This window comes from Vicugna pacos, chromosome 32 (assembly GCF_048564905.1).
Source record: "Vicugna pacos chromosome 32, VicPac4, whole genome shotgun sequence".
Lineage (NCBI taxonomy): Eukaryota > Metazoa > Chordata > Mammalia > Artiodactyla > Camelidae > Vicugna > Vicugna pacos.
This window is the reverse complement of record NC_133018.1, coordinates 2,443,538-2,460,652: the sequence shown is the minus strand read 5'-3', so window position 1 is coordinate 2,460,652 and position 17,115 is coordinate 2,443,538. Positions and strand designations below refer to the sequence as shown.

At 44.6% G+C, this 17,115-nt stretch overlaps 1 protein-coding gene across 2 annotated transcripts in view; it reads right to left on the bottom strand.

The window, feature by feature from the left end:
* The window catches only part of UBE2L3 (ubiquitin conjugating enzyme E2 L3), a 34,327-nt gene that overhangs the window by 4,007 nt on the left and 13,205 nt on the right, over positions 1 to 17,115 (bottom strand). For both annotated transcript variants that reach the window (XM_072953529.1, XM_031674695.2), the window contains exon 3: positions 495 to 681. In XM_072953529.1, the coding sequence (XP_072809630.1) occupies positions 495 to 681 (187 nt within the window). The remainder of the gene's footprint in view (positions 1 to 494; positions 682 to 17,115) is intronic.

The window sequence follows — 17,115 nt, the reverse complement described above, 5'->3', positions numbered from 1 at the left end:
GGCTTTTAAACCCACCTTCCAGGGGTTCCACTGGAAAATGACTGTTTTTATCAGTCACTGAAAAAAAGCCGCAGCCTCTCAAATTCCAACCTCATCCATTCCCTTTAATTGAAAAAGATTGTAGAGTGGTTCAGAAAGTTATATAAGAATTCTAGGCACCAGAGGATGAGGTCAATATTGCAAAGAAGTTCTGGAATTAAGAACAAAAACTAGACAGTCTACAACAAAGTCCAGTCACTTGCAGAGACAAGAGGGCGGGCAACCAGAACACTGAATCAAGCACTTTTCCCAGAAAACAGCACGTGTATGTACGTGTACACACAGCACCGAGACATGGGGTCACACCCCTCACCGCGAGGGCAGCAAATGCTGGGCTGCGGGCAACGCAGTTGGCCCCGCAGGGTTTCTCTGGACTCCGTGTGGCATGGCCTTAAGACAGGACTCAGGAGGCCCTGCCTGCAGCAGCGCCCCCAGAAGACATGAGGAGGCCTCACCTTGGTCGGTCTTGGTTGCGGGCTTCCAGTTTTCAGCACTAATTACCGGCAGACAGACCTGCCCCTTCTCGTCGATGTTTGGGTGATAGATCTTCGTTTTAAACGTGATCTTCGGGGGTTTGAATGGGTACTCTGCTGGAAAGTTGATTTCAATTCTGAAGGCCCCCTTATCATACGGAGGGTTGTCCTGGAGGGAAAGACAAGAGGGCACAGTGAACACACCATGTCTACAAGCTGTGGTGGGGACAGGAAAGTTCTGTCTACTCAAGCAATTCATTTGTTTCAAGAGGTTACTAAATTCGGCCTCGTCACCTTCGGGGAACAACAATCAACCAGCGTTTCTAAGAGCAAGACACCCGCTAAACTATGAAAGGCCTGGGATTGATGCCCTGGGCTCTCTACCCTGTTTTTTAAATAGACCCTATTTTTTTTTTTAAAGTAGTTTTAGGTCTACAGCAAAACTGAGAAGAAAGCCCAGAATCCCCGTGTTTCTGCTCCTCCACACACAGCCTCCACCACCCGCCCGCCGTGCAAGCCTGAGTGCACAGGGTGCCTGGGGACGCACAGCCCCTCCTCCAACTCCGGCCTGACAGCATGCTCCCTGGAAAACGGAGTTCCTCTGCTGGGGAGTGAGGCTGGCACACACCAGGTCTCCACACTGTCCCCTGTCCCAGTCCCACCCAGGGAGAGGTAAAATTAGGGAGGGCTGAAGGGTGGGAAGAGGTATTCCAGGCAAAGAGGATGAAGACTAGGATGGCTGGGCTTGGAAGGGACAGCATGGGGCAAGCCAGGAGGCTGAGGCCCCGTTTAGGGGTCTGAAGCACCCCACCAAGAGGCTGGACACACTGTCAGAAGGTGAATTGTGTGGCAGCTCGTCAGGAAGGTAGAGCCTGGGGTCTGGATGAGGGAGCAGAGGCTGCAAAGATGCAGGCCATGAGCAGCTGTGTGAGGAGAGAACCCCATACACACCTGGGAAACGTGGGGTCAGGCTGGACTAGAAGATCATCTTCACCCTAACAAAACCTTCCCTCATCCTTTCTGTAGGGAACGCAGAATTCTCTAGAACTCTGTCCAGAAGTTAAAGTGGTGGCAGACCCCTCCCAGGCCTCAACCTTTGTATGCACCCGCACAGCTCGCCATGTAGGAGAGCTGGACTCCCTGTAACTGATGAGTTTACGGAGGGCTTGGGGAACACTGCTTTTGGTTTTCTAAAAAGAGATTTAAAATGTTTTTCCTAAGTAAAAATCATGGTCATTTATACTGCTTGAGCCATGTAAATCTAACTTCTGTATGGCTTCCGGCCGGTGAGACCTGTCAAATCTGTTCACTCGTCATCCAGGAATGACCAACGGCACAGCCCCACCGTGCGCCAGGAGCTGGGAGGCAAATCTGGGACCGTTCCGAACGTCCACACCGGTGATGAGGTAAGAGCCACCATGTCCTGCACACCCGGCGCACGAGAGAAAAGTCAAGAAAAGCAGCTCTAATACATAAGCAGCTCACATGACTTAATAGGAAAAAAACAAACAACCCAATCCAAAAATGGGCAGAAGACCTAAACAAGCAATTCTCCAAGGAAGACATACAAATGATCAATAGGCACATGAAAAAATGCTCAATATCACTAATTATTAGAGATATGCAAATCAAAACTATAATGAGATATCACCTCACACCAGTCAGAATGGCCATCATTCCAAAGTCCACAAATGACAAATGCTGGAGAGGCTGTGGAGAAAAGGGAACCGTCTTACACTGCTGGTGGGAATGCAGTTTGGAGCAGCCACTGTGGAAAACAGTGTGGAGATTCCTCAAAAGACTAGGAATAGACTTACCATATGACCCAGGAATCCTGCTCCTGGGCATATATCCACAAGGAACCCTACTTCAGGATGACACCTGCACCCCAATATTCATAGCAGCACTATTTACAATAGCCAAGACATGGAAACAGCCTAAATGTCCATCAAATGTCCATAAAGAAGATGTGGAATATTTATACAATGGAATACTATTCAGCCATAAAAACCAACAACATAACACCACTTGTAGCAACATGGATGTTCCTGGAGAATGTCATTCTAAGTGAAGTAAGCCAGAGAGAAAGAAAAATACCATATGAGATCATTCATATGTGGAATCTAAAAAAAAAATAAATAAATAAATACAAAACAGGAACAGACTCACAGACATAGAATACAAACTTGTGGTTGCCAAGGGGGCAGGGGGTGGTAAGGGATAGACTGGGATTTCAAAATGTAGAACAGACAAAAAAGATTATACTGTATAGCGCAGGGAAATATATACAAGATATTATGGTAGCTCACAGAGAAAAAAATGTGACAATGAATATCTATATGTTCATGTATAACTGAAAAATTGTGCTCTACACTGGAATTTGATACAACATTGTAAAATGATTATAAATCAATAAAATATGTTAAAAAAGAAAAAAGAAAAAAGAAAAGAAAAGCAGCTGTATCGATCCAGGAGGCGGGACAGGCTGGGCCACCCACCCAGGGAACTTGGCTAAGTTCATCTTAACTCCTCTGAACCTGTCCCCTCCCAGGCTACTACCAAAGGAGTAGCTCAAGTGTGCACAAATCAGACAGACTGTTCATCTGTCCCAGGGGGTTTTGCTGAAGGTATGCTGGTCAACAAAGGATGTGTCTTCTGCATAAAGGCCTAAAGCACCCCATGTGAGTTTTCAACATTTTAGTGCTCAACTTATTGTGGGAAGGCAGCTCAGAAACTACAAGGGACCTGGAGAAAACACAGTTTTACCATAGAAAAATATTCAAATTTCAGGAATCTGCTTCAAACTGTCCTCCTTTGTCTGGGAAGTCCCCCATCCTCTCCAATAGGCTGCAGTGGGCTCTGGGTGAGCAGAGCAGATACTGCAGATCCATTACAGCTCCCAAGCCCCACCCCTGAGCCCCAAAGCCACTGTGGCAACTGAGACCAAGAGGAAGCTTGTCTACCGCACCAAACCGCCTGGGGCCTCACACTCACATGTCCTATGTCTCACCCTGTGGTCAAGCTGAAGCTTTCCTTCCCATGGCCACCCTTCAAGAACCCCAAGACCCCACCACACCCCATGTCAGAGCCCTTCCACCAGCCGACGTTAGTCACAGTTTTGTGTCACCAATGTGATGGCTTTCCCTGTGACTCAGCGAGGACACCATGCAGCTCTGCGCAGCCACTCCCTGACTTGGAAACCGGCCACAAGGAGATCCGGCCCTGTGGGAGCAGGTGGACCCTGGTTCGGCCTCCTGACCTACCACTCCTTCGGCGGCGTCCTTCCCCCAGCCAGGAACGGAGCTCAGCCCAGCTGGCGGCCCGGGTCCAGCCAGCTGTTACAGAGGACAGGGAGGGGCCTCCCCGCTCTGAGCGCCAGGCTGGTTCTATGCTCTGAAGCGTCATGGTCCACTCCAGGGTCTGGCCCAAAGCCAAGACAAGCGCATGGTCTCTGAGCACAGTCTTCTTGTCCTATGTAAACTGTCAAATAGTCATTCTCTCTTATCTCTTCTAAAAACAAGCTTCCGGGTTACCCAAATTATGAAATCTGTTCAATTAGCAGATTCATCTTGTGCTAACTTGCTTTCTGAAGATGACGTCTTTGTACTGTTTTCAACACTCTGGTTTGTAGGACTTTTCACAGCACAGCTTTGTCAAGGGAGTCCAGGGTGGAGAGCCTCAGTGCGGTGCATGGACTCTGGGCCTGATGCCCCTGCTCCGCCGCACACCCCGCTTGGCTGCGCTCTGAGTTTCGGAGTCCAGATTCCCAGCAGGCAGTACTCCCTCCCAAAAGCAACCTGAGTACACCCTGAGGTTGGTGGCAAGATTATTTCTCCTCTGAGGCTCCGCGTCAGGAAAGTGGGTGGGGGACTACAGGAAGAGGAACCAGAGAGAAGGAGAGAAGGGACAGAGGCAGGAGGCAGAGCCGGGAGGAAGGACCCAGAAGGAGGATGCACCCTGGTGGCGCTCCTGGAGTGGAGCTGGGCTGCCGGCTCCCTCCTCCCCGCACCAGGCCTGGACTGTGTCAAGCGCTCCTGATCACCAGAGCCCAGAGAGAAAAGAGAAGGGGAAACAGTACAAACGCCCTCCCAGCTTGGCGAGTTTTTAGGTTTTGTCATAAGCAGGAACAAGGGTCTTAAACTGAGGTGAAATTCACACAACGTACACCTGACTATCAGAACGAGCACAATCCCATGGCATTTAGTAAATGCCCAGTGCTGTGCAACTCCCTCTCTCTCGTCTCAAGACATTTCCTGTCACCCCAGAGACACACTCTGTGCCCATCAAGTAACAAATGGAAAATTCAGGCCACAGAACTGTTCAGTATGCTGCATTTTTGCTTCCATGGAGGCAGTGATGGGGAAGTGGGGCAAGATGGGGCTGCGCAGGCGGGTCTAGGTTGGGCTCACCTCCCTGAGCCCCTGGGTCCCGAGACCAGAGCACCTGCCACACGACCATCTGTCAGGTGCACTGACTCTCTCTTTTCAAAGCCAAGCGAAGTGGGGTTTCCTTGCTTGCAGTCAAAAGCAAAGATCTCACTAGTATGAATGGTGACTGGAGGGGACACGGAGGAGGGCGTGATTCAGAGACTAGGGATGGACAGTTTCAGAGGAGACTCAGGAGGAGGAGGATGGCCCAGCTGGAAGGGGGTCTGCACAGCTTCAGAGGCAGGAAGAGGCATGGTGGTCCCTGAGAAGGCCTCTCTCTCTTCAAGTTAATAAACAGGTATTTAACTCAACCAGCCTCAGACCAACTCAGAGTTAACTGGTGGAGGGCATGACCCAGGGACAAGGGAGCAAAGCTCCTCAAGAGGCTAGTGCCTGAGCCCAGGGAGGGGAGCCACTGCAAGCCTGTGAGGTGCTGCAAAGGACCTTTGAGATGGAAGAGCCTGCAAAGGTGGCTCCAGCTGTTTACAGTGGGACGTTATCAGTGTACTTGATGTTCATCCCCCCAGAATACCCTACAGGGCTCAGCAGAAGCTGGTGTGTGGGCACTGGAAGGGGAGTGGTGAGCCCCAGGGCCAGCACCAAGGTCAGGAGAACAGGATAATGGCACAGAGACTGCTCCTCTCCCAGCAGGCTGGGGGGTGACCACCAAAGCAGTACAAGGCCTCTCCAGGAAACTTCATTTCATTCTAAAAACAATTATTGACACAGCTTTGAATATACAAGGCCTCAGGGATTCAAAACTGCCTCACAAGCCTGTGCTTATGAAGCCCAAAGGCAAAGAAACCCAGGGGTAGTCTGGCCATACAGTCTGCAGAGAGGCAGGCACTTACTAGCTCCGTTTACAAATAAGGAACTGAGGCACAGACGGTTAGAAGACTTAACTGCCATTGTTGATATGTTTCCACGTGTACATGTCTCATCTTCTCGTACAAGGTAAAACCAGCAGCAGCACCACCACCCGTTCCAGGTGACAGTGACATTCGTGGGGAGCAGGCAAGAAAGGAACTCAAGAAACAAACCAGTAAGATGTATGTAACTCAAAGAAAAGGAAAGGAAAGGAAAGAAAAAAAAAAGAGACTCAAGCTGGGACAAACTCTCCCCTTAAAGAACTAAGGCCTCAAACCATGAAGTCAGAAAAGGACAAAGAGCAAAGAAATATCAAGGAAGGGGGGAGGGTATAGCACAGTGGGAGAGTGCGTGCCTAGTATGCATGAGTCCCTGGGTTCAATACCCAGTACCTCCACTAAAAATAAATAAATGAATAAATAAACCTAATTACCCCCACCCAAAAAGAAATATCAAGGAAAACAGAAGACATCATAACATAAAAGAAATTACCATAAAAGCAAAAATTAGCAAATCAGAACACAGAAAAAACAATGAAATTTCTACTTCTTGATACATGAAGCCCATATAACCATCTATCAAAATCCAGACATAGAAAACACAATCAAATCTTGCATATGAATACAGACGCAAACACACTAAAGACTAAGAAACTTAAATACAATGGAATATTTTTAAATAGTCCACTGTGATGAAGGAAGAGTTGATCAGAAAGCAAAGAGGGGCTTAATTAACAGGTCACTTTGAGAACCCGCATCATAAAACCTAGGTGACAGTAGCCAGGTCTTTAATGAAATCCACTCATTTGTGATGAGAAGACAATGATTTAGGGTGCACCATCAGGAAAACAGCAAAGCAGGCAGCTCCAAACTCCTGTCTCTCCAGAGAAACATAAAAAAATACTGCAGAAACTGTCAGAACCAACTTTGTCAGAATTCTGGAGAATAGCCAAAGGTATACAGCAACCAAATGAATGTGGAATCAAGAAAGAGGCAACTGAAACTCACGGTGAGAGAGCTCTGTGTCGATTCTACCTGCCGTCAGCCCAGCTCCGCCCTGGCTGGGCGACAGACTTCTTAAAGATGGACAGCTCTGTTTCCCACATGGAGCCCTGGCACTTGGTTCCAGAGGCAGCAGGACAGACCTTGCTCACAAATGACTATGTCTGTCTATTCTGCCTGACCAGGGGCTCCCTGCAGGGCCGACACCAGGAGCTCATGTGTTTGGCATCACTCAGAACCCACAGAGGATGGGGAAGTGCAGGAACTGCTCAAAAAGACTGTTAGGCTATGAAAACCCCCAGGTGGCTACAGCAAATGGCAGCGGTGGAGACACAACAGACTGCTTACAACAAGGGGCAAAAGCCAGAGAGAAACCCAGGACGAGCAGGACATTCGGAAACGCCCAGGTGCACTGGGGAGCTAAGAAAGTCACACACACGCCCAGGGCAGGATACAAACTCTGAAAAGAACCAACAAGATCTGAAGCTCTCGCCACTGGCTGACTCCAGGCTCAAAGAAAGCAGGAAGTGAAGGCTGAGGCAGGACTGGACCTGGCCAGGCCCCACGTTAAAGAAGTACTCCTCCCAGAGCCAACCTGTATACACTGACAGAGATTCTTTCTTTCAGCTCCTGGCATTCAAGAAAATTTCAGTTAAAACACCAGTGGAACACAAAGTCTTCAACAGTCAAGAACAGCTAATCCTGGGGAAGGGGGAGAATGTGATTTCTGAATTGTAATATTCAAATATCCAATTTTCAACAACAACAACAAAGCATACAAAGAAACAGAAAAGTATGGCCCATTTAAACAAAACAAAACAAACTGACAAGAACTATGCCTGAGGAACCCCAGACATTGGACTTACCAGATAAAGCATTAAAATCAACTGTCTTAGATATGCTCAAAGAGGTAAAATAAATCATAGGCAAAAAACTAAATAAAACCAGAAAAATACTATCTGAACAAAACAAGAACATCAATAAAGAAAAAAATTATAAAAAGGAACCAAACCAAAATTCTGGAGCTGAACAGTACAATAACTGAAATGAAAAACTTACTAGAGCAATTCAACAGTAGATTTGAGTGAATGAAAAAAAAGAATCAGCAAAATTGAAGTGAGGAGAATTGAAATCATTCTGTCTAAGGAGCAGAAAGGAAAAGAATGAAGAAAAGCGAGCAGAGCCTAGGCATATATGGGACACATCAATCACACCAACAGAAACATTATAGGAGTCCCAGAAGGATAAGAAAGAGGAAAAGGGCGGAAAGAGTAAATATGACTGAAAACTTTCCAAATTCCACGAAAGAATCTGTATATCCAAGAAGTTCAATCAACTACAAACAGAACCAACTCAGAGAGACCCATACCAAGATACACAGTCAAATCATCAAAGGACAAAGAGATAATCTTGAAAGTAGCAAGAGAAGTGATGTGTCAGAAAGGATCCTCAATAAGACAAACAACTGATTTCTCACCAGAAACCATGGAGGCCAGAGGCAATGGGAGGACACATTCAAGGCAATGAAAGGAAAAGACTGTCAGCAAACGTATGAAAAGGAATATACATACATATGTATACATATGAAATATGAATGGAATAAATGCTCCACTTAAAAGACCGAGATTGCATGAACGGATAAGAAAACACAATTCATCTATATGTTGTAAGAGACTCACTTTACAAAGACACAAAGAGGTTAGAGGTAAACAATGGAAGAGATACTACTTGCAAATATTAACCAAAAGAGAACTTCAGTGGCTATAATATTACCAGATAAAAACATTTTAACTCAAAAAAGACTATAAGAGACAAGGGACATTATATATCGATAAAAGGTTCAACTCATCAAGAAGACATAACAATTATAAACTTATACACAATTAACAAATTATGAACCAAAATACACAAAGTAAAAACTAACGGAACTGAAGAGGAAAATATAGGTTATAAAATAATAGTTGGAGATTTCAATACCCCACTTTCAATAACAGAACAAGATAGAAGATCAACCAGTATCTTTTCTGACCACTATGGAAAACAACTAGAAATCAGTAATGGAAGAAAAGTGGAAAACTCACAAGTATGTGGAAAATAAACATGCTCTTAAACAACCAATCTGTCAAAGAGGAAATCACAAGGGAAATTAGAAAATACTTTAAGATGAAACACAAGATATCAAAACTTTTTAGATTTGAAAATCAAATCAATAATCTGAATACATTAAGAAATGAGAAAAAAGCAAACTCATTCCAAAGCTAGGAGAAAGAAGTAAATAATAACAATTACAGAGAAGATAAATGAAACATAGTGCAGGAAAAAACAGAGGAAAAATAAATGAAAGGAAGTTGGTTCTTTGAAGAGATCAACAAAACTGACAAATCTACCCAAACTAAGGAAATAAGAGAGGAAATCCATATTACTAAAATCAGAAATTAAAGCCGGGACATTACTACCTATTTTACAGAAATGAAAACGATCATAAGAGAATACTATGAACAGTTGTACATCAAAAAATTGGATAAGTGAGATGAAACAAATGTATAGAAACATACAATCTATCAAAACTGAATCAAGAAGAAAAAGAAAATCTGAATAGACCTGTAACTAGTAAGGAAACTGAATCAGTAATCAAAAACCTCCCAACACATAAATCAACTATACTTCATTTAAAAAAATAATAAATAAATGACAGAGAGAGGGGTGGGGGCAACCTCCCAACAAAGTAAAGTCGTAAATTGGATGGCATTTTTTTTTTTGGTGAATTCTACTAAACATTTAAAAAATTAACACCAATTCTCGAACTATTCCAAAAATTTGAAGATGTGGGAACACTTTCTAACTCATTCTGTAAGGCCAGCATCACCCTGATAGCAAAGTCAAAGACACTATAAGGAAACTATATCAATTTCAATGCAAAAACCCTCAACAAAATACTAGCAAACTGAATTCAGCAGCATATTAAAAGGATCATACACCATGACCAAGTGGGATTTATCCCAAGTATGCAAGGATAATTCAACATACAAAAACAAAACCAACCAATACACAAGAATAGAACAAAAGGGAAAAAAGATCATCTCAATTGATGTATAAAAGGATTTAACAAAATATAACACGTTTTCATGATGAAAACGCTCAATAAACTAGGAATAGAAAGGGGCTTCAACATGAAAAAAGCCATATATGAAAAACCTACACCCAACATCATACTCAATGGTGAAAGTCTGAAAGCCTTTCTCCTAAAATTAGTAACAAGACAAGGATACCCACTTTTGCCACTTCTATTCAATATAGTATTTGGTAGTTCTAGCTGCAGCAATATGGCAAGAAAAAGAAATAAAAGGTATCCAAATTAGAAAAGAAGTAAAACTATCGCTATTCAGAGATGACCTGATCTTATATGTAAAAAGCTCTAAAGATTACTCATATACAAAACTATTAGAATAAATTCATGCAAAGTAGCAGGATACGAAATCAACACATCAATATCAGTTGCACTACTATATCCTAACAATGAACAATGTGAAAAGGAAATTAGGAATACAATTCCATTTACAATAACACTAAGAAGAATAAAATACCTAGGAATAAATTTAACCAAGAAGGCTGTTAAGACTGAATGTCTGTGTCTTCTCCAAATTCATATATTGAATCTCTGACCCCCAGTGTGGCTATATTTAGAGTAAGGAGATAATTAAGGTTAAATGATGTAACAGGGTGGAGCCCTGATCAACAGAATTAGCGCCCTTGCTCTCTCCACCACGCACTGAGAAAGGGCCTCGTGAGGACGTAACAAGGCGGCTACGGAAGAGTCCTCACCAGAAACCAATCCTGCCAGACCTTGATCAGGGGCTTCTAGCCTCCCAAAGTGTGAGAAAATAATTTCTGTTGTTTAAGCAACCCAGGCTACAGTTTCGTTTGTTTGTTTTCAGTCTGAGCTGAATAATATAAAGGTGTAAAACTTGCACACTGAAAATTATAAAACATCGTGGAAAGAAATCATAGAAGACCTAAATAAATGGAAAGGCATCTTGGGTTCATGGACTGCATGACTTAATATTGGGAAGAGGATAATACTACCCAAGGTGATCTAAAGAGTCAATATAATCTCTCTCAAAACTTCAAAAGTGTTGTTTTGCAAAATGGAAAAACCCATTCTAAAATTCATATGGGATCTCAAGGGACCCTGAATAGCTAAAACAATCTTGAAAAAGAAGATCAAAGTTGAAGAACACACATTTTCTGATTTCCTGACTTCCTACAAAGCTACAGTAATCAAAACAGTGTGGTACTGGCATAAGGACATTCAGACCAACAGAATAGAACTGAGAGTCCAGAAGGAAACCCTCACATACATGCTCAATTAATTTTTGACAAGGATGCCAAGATCATTCAGTGGGAAAGAGCAGTTTTCTCAACAAATGGTTCTAGGAAAACTAGACATTCATATGCAAAAGAATGAAGCTGGACCCTTACCTTGCACCAGTTTAAAAAATTAACTCAAAATTGATCGAAGATCTAAGTTTAAGAGTTAAAACTTTAAAAACTCCTAGAAGAAAACATAGGGGAAACTTGCATGACCTTGGCTATGGTAACAGTTTCTCAAATGTTACACTGAAAGCACAAGTAACAAAAGAAAATACAGGAAAAATGGACTTCATGCATATTAAAAACTTCATAATCAAAGGACACGATCAAGAGAGTGAAATCCACAGAACAGGAGAAAATATTTATAAATTATATATCTGATAAGGGGTTAATATCTAGAATATATAAAGAACTACAACTCAAAGACATAGAGACAAACAACTGAACTAAAAACATAGAGAGCAGCTTTATTCATAATTTCCCAAGCCTGGAAGGAACAAAAATGTCCTTCAGGAGGTGCATGGATAAATAAACTGTGTATATTCAGACAACAGAATATTATTCAGTGCTAAAAAGAAATGAGCTATCAAGCCGTGAAAATACATGGAGGAATCTTAAATGCACGTTACCAAATGAAAGACGCCAATCTGAAAAGCTACATACTGTATGATTCCAACTGTATGACATTCTCCAAATGGCCAAACTATGAAGACAGTAAAAAAAAAAAAAAAAAAAAAAAAGTAGTTGCCAGGAGGGGTGGAGGTAGGGGTAGGGAGGGGGAGGGGGCAGGCAGGCAGGACTGAATGAACAGGCAGAGCACAGAGGATTTTAAGGCAGTGAAAATACTCCATATGACACTATAATGGTGTGTACACATCATTACACATTCATACATTTGTCCAGACTCATAGAATGTACAACACTAAGACTGAACCCTGATTTAACTGTGTCCTTTAGGTGATTACGGTGCGGAAACATAGGTTCAACAATTATAACAAATGCCCCACTCTGGTGGGGGATGCTGATAATGGAGGAGACTATGGGGGTGGGGGGAAGATGGGAAATATCTGCATCCTCCTCTTAATTTTGCTGTAAACCTAAAACTGTTCTTAAAAAAAAATAGTCTTAAAAAAAGGGCAAAAGAACTTTGGATATTTCTCCAAAGATATGCAAATGGCCAACAAGCACGTGGAAAGATGCTCAACATTCTTAATCATGAGGAAAATGAAAATCAAAACCACAATATTAGTTCACATCTACTAGAATGGTTATAACTTAAAAAAAATTAAATAATTGTTGGTAAGGATGTGGAAAAATTGGGACCGTGCCGGTGGGGATGCAAGACGGTGCAGCCACTGGGGGAATCAGTGCAGCAGCTCCCTGAGGAGCACATATGTACAACACACACACACACACACGCTTCTACACATGCACCCAGAGGAACTGAGAACAGGGACTCAGTCAGACTCCTGCACACCAACGCTCACAGCAGCGTGTCCCGCAACAATCAAAGGGGGAAAGCAACCCTGGCGTCCATCAACAGATGACGGAATAACATGTGGTACACACGTGTAACAGGATATTCTTCACCCATAAAACCGACGTGCTGATACATAGTACAATGCAGTGGAACCGCAGAAACATTATGCTAAGTGAAATAAGCCAGATAAAAAAGGACACATTTTATATGACTCATGTATGTGTCTATAGCCAGCAAATTCATTGACCCAGAGAGGGGCTGAGGGAGCACCAGGGGCTGGTGTAGGGGAGTGGAGAGCTAGTGCTTAATGGCTATGGAGTTTCTGTTTGAGTGACAAAAAATTTTGGAAATACATTGTGATGATGGCTGCAAAACATTTTGAATGTAATTAATGTCACTGAATTGTATGTTTAAAAATGACTAAAATGGCAAGTTTTATGTAATATATATTTTACCGTAATAAAAAATTTAATGAAGCAAAAAGCTTTTTAATTTTCAAAAGGAGAAACTTTAGGAATTTTTGAATAAACAAAATTTAAAAGAAAACAGTAAGCTAAAAAAATTTGTCCCAGACATTAAGGATTATTTAATACAAAGAAATCCTACGATTCAACAAAGAAACACAATAGAACCCTAACAGATAATAGACTGTAGAGATATAAACAGGCAATAAGTGAAAAAACCTTCAACTGTAATATAAAAAATTTCACATGCAAGTTGATATGGTCTGAATGCTTGTGTTCCACACAAAATTCCTAATCCCCAGGGTAATGATATTGGGAGATGGGGCCTTTGGGGGAACAGACCATTAGGGCAGAGCCCTCAGGAAAGGGATTAGTGCCCCCTCTGCCGCACGTGGACACAGGAGAACGGTCTGTGACCCGTGAGAAGGGGGCCCTCACCTGACTGGCACCATGATCTCAGATCTCTAGCCGCCACAACTGTGAGAAGTAAGTTTCTGTTGCTTATACGTTAACCTATTTAGTACCTTGTTATACTGCAGCCCAAATGGGACAAAGACACAGGTCAAACTGAGACCTAATGCACCTATCAAAATGGCAACAATGATTTTTTCCCACATGTTTCAGAGACTCTCTGTTACATGTTAGCAAACAGTGTTCCAGCGAGCCCGAGTGAAACTAAGCATTTCTCTCTCTCTCTCTCTCTCTCCCCTTCATTCCCTCCCTCCCTCCCTCTCTTTCTTTCTCTCTCCCTCCCCCTCCTCCACACTTATTGAACTTTTAAGACAGCCAGAGGGGAAGCATTCCTCTGAGAGGTGAGGATACTGGGTATCACCATGCCAGTCGAGGAAGGGCTGGGGTTCTCCCCTTGGGCAGTTAGATCCCACGGCCTGGGCACTGAAGTATGTGCTCCGTTAAAAATGTTCAGCAACCTCCACGACAGCCTAGGACACATGTGGGCGCTTGTGCAGATGGTGCCTGGAGGAGTGTACGTTGGCACAACCTTTCTGGAAAGCTGACCCTAAAGGAATATATAATACAGAATTCTATCCCTTAAGATCAGAATCTGAAATAAAAAAGATGATGACATTGTACACTTATAACTCATATAACATTGTACATCAACTATACTTCAAAAATAAAAATAGGGAGGGTGTAGCTAAGGGGCAGAGTGCTGCCGAGCACGCATGAGGTCCTGGGTTCACTCCTCAGTCCTTCAACTTGAAAAATAAACAAATAGATAAATCTAATTATCCCCCTCAACACGAAAAAATAAATAAAATTAAAATGTTTTTAAAAATAAAATTAAAAAAAAAGACGCACACTAAGTTTTACACATAAAGATGTTCACAAATTATTTTAATTTATAAAGCTAACAAGAAAGGAATAATTAAACAAAATGATCACATAAATACTATATAGCATATCATACAGTTATTAAAACTTATGTTCATGCAGAGTTTCAAGGCAATGACTGAATAATGATGAGAGTACGACAGTTATGAAATGATCCCATTAAGGACGGCAAGCACAGAGGCGGAGGGGCACACCAGGTTGAGGGGGACACCCTCACGGGGTGAGCAGCCTAAGAATGTTCACCACCTGTTCCTGAGGGGCTGCTGCCAAAAACTACGAATTGAACTTCTTCATAATGGGATTACGGGGTTTTTTTCTTCCTTCGACTTTACAGATGAATTTTACTTTTATTTTTTATATTATGTTATTGTCCTTTTTTCTTTTTTAACAGAGGTACTGGGATTGAACCCAGACCTAGGTATGCTAAGCATGCACTCTATCACTGAGCTATACCCTCCCCACAACATCTGAATTTCAAATGAAAAAATTTTATGTATAAACAAGAGTTCACAGGGACTGCACCTGAACTGCCCTGGTAAGGATGAAGGGCCTCTACAAGTACCTCTCCAGCTCCACGACCCCCACCTGGTGGGCTCTGGCTCCCCCAGGACCAGCACCTTCAGCACCTTGTTGTCAAGGCACACTTCTGCAGGGCCTGGTCTTTATCAGTCTGGCCCTACTTTCATCCAGCAGGACAGACCCCACGTGAGTCTGGGCAGAAGACCCCGGTGCTGACCAAGACCCTGCGGTGCGGGAACACCTGAGGCCCAGATGTGGGGTACTAGCAGAGGCCCTGGACAGATGGGTTGACAACTGCTTCCTTGAAACTCTCCTCACTCCAACCCAGGGGCCTTGGGCAGTGACTAGAGGAAGGGAGAGAGAGAGGAAGAGGCAGAGGTGGCCTAGCAGGGGTGAGAGCAGCCCTGGCTGTGGCCTGCTCTCTGGGCACAGTGTCCCCAGGGGAAAGCAGGGCTTGGCCTCAACACTCTCCAGAGCCTCAGCCCAGGCACCCTGGGATTCTACCAGCCAGTCTCCACCCTGGGCTCAAGGAGAAGTAGCCTGTTCCACAGGCTCTGCCAGCACGACACAGAGGGGAGGCCTGCCAGACAGCCACCCACCTTCAGAGCCAGCCACAGTCTCTCGGGCCACTGGGCTCCCGGGTTAGACTGCTCAAGCCTGACCACTTAAAACCGTCCCTTTTATTCCTAGCATTTTTCAAAAGACCCACAGCTAACTGTTCACTCATTTTATCAGTAGGAAACTAAAAAGGGCCAGAAAAAGCACCAATGGTCAGATTGTCTTGGCAGTCCTTCCACTCAGTACCTAATAGGTCCCTACAGTGGGCAAGGGCTTGGTCAAAACCAGCCTGGATGCTCCCAGATGTAAAATTTTCAGTGTGTACTGAAGCACTATACAGCAGACCCTTCCTTAGTTATGGCAATGATTATAAAAATAAACTACAAATCCAGTATTTGCTGTTCAAGTTCCAGGGACTTTTAAAAAAGGCATGACTTACAACCAGCGTCAAGAAGAAAGCATCTGCAGTCAGCTCCACGCTCAGCGTTAGCAAAGTGAGCAGTCTGCATGGAAGATTTCAGGCCAGGCAGGGGCGGGGCAGGCGCAGGGCTGCCAGAGGCTCAGGGGAGGAGAGGAGGTGGTGGATGGGAAGAGCAGGGAGGAAGGGGTGCTGGTCGTGAGCCGGGGAGACTGGAAGGCACCTGGCTTCCAGGACAGGTGGTGGGGCTCTGGGGATGGGAGGCCAAGCTGACCCCTCCACATACAGCAGAGACCTTGTGACCTCATGGAAGCAGCAGGGTCCCCAAGAGACAAAACAGAGTGAGAGACAGGCAAGAGGCTGAAGCTGAACAAGACCCATGTCTGATTCAGAGGAAGCGGCAGGGCAGGAGCAAGGGGGACATCCTGGCAACTGGACTAGACCAGGGCGGGACCCTGTGCCCAAGGACTGCTGAGCCAGAAACGTGGGAACTTGGGCCATGTGCTTGCCAGGAAGCGGTTTCAGCAGGGTGGGAGAAACTGGAATGGTACCTGGAGTCGGTGCAGGACCAGCCTCTTGAGGGGTGAGGAGACGAAAGGTTGGAGACAGAGCAGACACCCAACCAAAAGGGCAGCGAGGCCACACGGGAAAGCCGCTGTGGGAGGAGGCCGGCCCAGCCGAAGAGAGGCGTCAGACAAGGCACTGGATGTGAAGGGCAGACACTGGAGGCAGAAGCCCCAGGAAGATACCGGGGGTGGGGGGAACAGGTGGGCCACCGGGCAAAGGGATCTGAGACGGGCGGGAGGCACAGATTGGAGGGCACCAGGAGGAAAGCTCGGAACACAGGTGTCCAGAGGGTGAGAGACAGAGATACAAAACCAGGCAGGAAAGCAAAGAGAAGATGCAGATGGGAACGCCCGCCACCTTCCAGGAGAGGTCGGGGAAAGCGGCCCTGTCTGGACAAACTGGGCCAGGCAGAGAGACGCCAGGAAGAGCAGGAGTTGGACACATACTCCTTTCTGGGCCAATAACCACAGACCTGGAAAGCTTGGGATCCCCCCAGAAGGTTATGAGATCAGAGTGCAGATGGGGCCTCCTTGGGAACCTGAGGCCCTGCCCTTCTGCGCACCGGCTGGCTGCCTATG